The 3,821-nt window shown below is 29.5% G+C and overlaps 1 protein-coding gene across 3 annotated transcripts in view; it reads right to left on the bottom strand.

The window, feature by feature from the left end:
- The window catches only part of LOC108687233 (sodium/calcium exchanger 2), a 66,965-nt gene that overhangs the window by 9,206 nt on the left and 53,938 nt on the right, over window positions 1-3,821 (bottom strand). For all 3 annotated transcript variants that reach the window (XM_018192895.1, XM_018192896.1, XM_018192897.1), the window contains one exon: window positions 1,861-2,019. In XM_018192895.1, coding sequence (XP_018048384.1) covers window positions 1,861-2,019 — 159 coding nt within the window. The remainder of the gene's footprint in view (window positions 1-1,860; window positions 2,020-3,821) is intronic.

Here is a 3,821-nt window from a genome sequence, read left to right as displayed (position 1 = left end):
CTCTCTCTCTCTCTCTCTCTCTCTCTCTCTCTCTCTCTCTCTCTCTCTCTCTCTCTCTCTCTCTCTCTCTCTCTCTCCCTCTCTCGTCTCTACATGAATTCAAGGATAAATTCTTTCGTCATCTGCGATTTCAAATTCATTCTAACTGTTTAGACATTCACACAAACTGAATGCTTCATTTTTTTTTAGCCAATCATTCCTTCTTTCTATCAAGTATGCGATTTTTCTCACTGCTCTTCTTATTTCACACAATTATCAGACTTTCCCTCCTCTTTTCGTTTTATTCACACTTTGCATATCATAATATGATGTGTGATGTGAATACGACAACACTCGAATTATTATACATAATTACTTTGTAACTACTTATGTCACTTGCCATAATTATTCTCTTCAAAATTTCATTGTAACATACTTCAGTTCATCATCGTTATAACTTATTGTTACATACAACGTATCACTTATTGCTTTGCCTCCGCTTATTTTAATTTATACTGCTAATACTCGCATACTTTATTATTATTATTTTGTATTCTTGTTTTCTTACGCTTATATCAATTCTATGCTGCTTACAACTGCACACATAATTATTCTTTACTTTTTTTTTGTTCTTTCTGCTCTTAGAGGGCTCGCCTCTTTTTGTTTTTTCATTTTTAACTTTAAATTTAAAAAATAAAATATTTTGGAAAATGAACAAATCCAATGTAGAACATTCTGATTAGAATGCTATAATGAGATGTAATCTTGTAAATTGTGGCAATGCCACGTTGAATGCGAAAAAATTTTGTTGCGAAGAAATAAATAAATGAAAAATTCCAACACGGTTACATTGTAATATTGGAGACTTGTAAAATAGAAGAAGAAATAAAGTTTAGTAATTTTTTTTATTATTTTCTTCCGCGTACGTTCGACTTTAATTCTCTGCAATTCTGGAAGAAAGGCAGAGAAGATTGCTATTGATTTTTTGGCCTCTTAAATGTACGTAATCTCTTAACATAAATATATTTCACCGCAACATAGAGCAGTGTAAGTCTTCTAAAGGCGAACCTTTTAATTTTGCTACAATTTTACGACGCAGTAATATTTTTTGCACGACATATACAATATTGCAATTTTACAATGGAATTTTATAGCAATGCTGCAACTATCTGGTGCTACGTTGGACGAAGAAAGTATTTAACTCTTTTATAGTTGCAGGTGTTAACCGTTCCACCCGAAAGAACATAGGCCGTCGGCAGCCATTATTCCCAGGCACAAAGACCAAGGGCAATAAATTATCATTGCTCTCCTCACTTAATCTCAAAAGCCTGTTGTAATACAGCAGACGTCATAAGTGGAATGCGATCAATGCAAAATGTGAAATGGAAGGTAAATGTGGGAGATATGGCTTTTTTAATAATATACTGAGAAAAATGTTCTGATTATACAAGAACAAATTCTGATTATATCATCGTAATTAAACTTCTCGATTAGGATATTTAATAGATTTAATAATAAGTGTTTAATTTGTACACTAAAATTTGTAAAAAAAAATATTAAATTTACAAAAATATTTGTTTGAAATTCTAAATAAATATTTACTAAATGTAAACACATATTTATTTGATATAAGCTTAATTTGTGTGACTTACTATCATTTTTTAATTAGGATAAATATTTATTTACTAAATGTTTAGTTAGTTCTACTACTTTCGAAGAAATATGCATTAAGATTTAATAAATTCTTTTTCAGTATACCTTTCTGATTGAATCTGTCAGAATTGCAATTAGTGCAACAAGACTTTTTCCAGTGTAAGTACGATTTTTCTCGATGTCCTCCTCCTTTTCCTCGTATATCATCCTCAGTTTTTAGATACTTACCGGGAATGCTGGTACCGAGGGCGACGAAAACAATCGCGGTGACAGAATCCTTGATGCCCAAAGTACAACCGAAATACGAAGCAACGTCGCCGATTATCGCCGTGACCACGCCAATCCCCAGAATGCTGACGATAAAGCACAAATAACCACCGGCGATATCTGAAATAAAAAAAATGTTTCTCATACGTTTTGCGAAAGCAAAATACTAGAGAGTTTCAGAATTCGATTGTTAAATAATAGAAATATTGTTTGCGCGCATATTTCTTTGTATAAAATAGAAGAAATAGAAAAATACACACGGTGATAGAAAAAAGTTTTGGCTACAAAGTTTTGTATTTATCAAACATTAGTAACATATTATAAGAAACAACTTTTTCTCTCTTTTTCTTTGGAGTGTTCATTGTCTCTTATTAAATAATAATTAACATTCAAAATGGTCACCTTTAGCTTTGATATAAATTTTAAAACACTACGAGAATGCATTCACGATTGTCACGCATATTTCCACGGATAAATTCTTTTAGATAGAGATATGTCTTCAATTCATCAGCCGAAATTTTTTTTAGCACAATTTTTTTGATATTTAATAAGATATAACTAACACACATTCCAGATACTAAGTTTTTTCTTTTATATATTATATATTATTATTCAGATATATAGGAAGTTGCCCGTCGTTTTTACATCCACAAATGACGACAAATAACGTCAACTTACTCTGGGCAATGATTTGATAAACATATACAAATATGAAAAATTTTTTGTCGCCTTGTATGTAAAATCCATATTGGACAAAAGATTATGAAAAATTAATGTTAAAATCGCTGTCCTTTGTTTTTAATAATGGAAGTGAAACCGACGATATTTTTGGGATTTAATAGAAAAAACATTGAATAACAGTGCCAAAAAACTTTAATCACTTTGCGCGATATGCGGGATGAACAAAATGCAAATTATAAAGTGACATTCTCTTCGCGCTCACGCAAACATGCATTACCACGTAACCACTCGTTTGAGAGCTTAATTAGTTTAGTTAAAAGTCCACAATTTTTCCTCATTTACGCTTACTCTCGGGACTAATTATGCTGCCTCAGCTCAATTCTGCTTGGCTTTTACAAATCACGAAGCTCGTAACGTTAAAAGCGCTATTCTATCGTAATTGGCTATTTCCGATAATAAATAAAATCACTTATAAAAATTAGTTTAAAACTGTGATAAATGGACAAAAATTTCTATTAAAACTTTATGATTTGATGAACTTTTAAAATATATAATTTTTATACAATTTTTTCTCAGAAATCTATAGTATATACATTATTTTAGTACAATTAATATTAATATATTAAAATATATGGAGAAGACTTTACAAAAATCATACAAATCTTTTTTTCAATATACATATCGCATATATAAATTTTGTACATGTTTTCATATATTTTCATATAGAGTTTTACAAAAGCTGTTTAATCATAAGCTGTTTGTCTAAAAATACTAACTTTTACATAACTGTTCCTAACAATTCCCTCAGGAATTATTTGTATTCTTTTTACTTTTTATAAGCGAGTACATTGCGTTCAACATATGTCAGACTGTAGGACGTCTAAAAAGGAAATAAAAATGCATAATCAATTTAACTCTGTAAAGATTTATTTTGCAAAAATTAAAATAATTTTACTAAAAACTATTGTCTTTATATAAATGAATTTGTTTCTTCTTACTTGAAATTTTGCAAATATATTCTCTCTAAAACTTGCCAATCGTAAAGTATATTAATAATGAAACCAAGATTCTGTTTTCAAGAATAATGAGGGAAAATATCTTTATGAGTCTTGTATTATAATTCTTATGTAATAAGTCTAATAATTAGTTTAAAACTGTGTAAAACCTCATGTAATAAGTATTATAATTTCTTGTGTAATAAGACTAATTTGACGATGCGGTAATCTTTTTCATAATAAATA

This window comes from Atta colombica, unplaced genomic scaffold (assembly GCF_001594045.1).
Source record: "Atta colombica isolate Treedump-2 unplaced genomic scaffold, Acol1.0 scaffold203, whole genome shotgun sequence".
In the NCBI taxonomy this organism is placed as follows: domain Eukaryota; kingdom Metazoa; phylum Arthropoda; class Insecta; order Hymenoptera; family Formicidae; genus Atta; species Atta colombica.
Note: the sequence above shows the minus strand (reverse complement) of the source record. Positions and strands in the feature narration are given on the sequence as shown.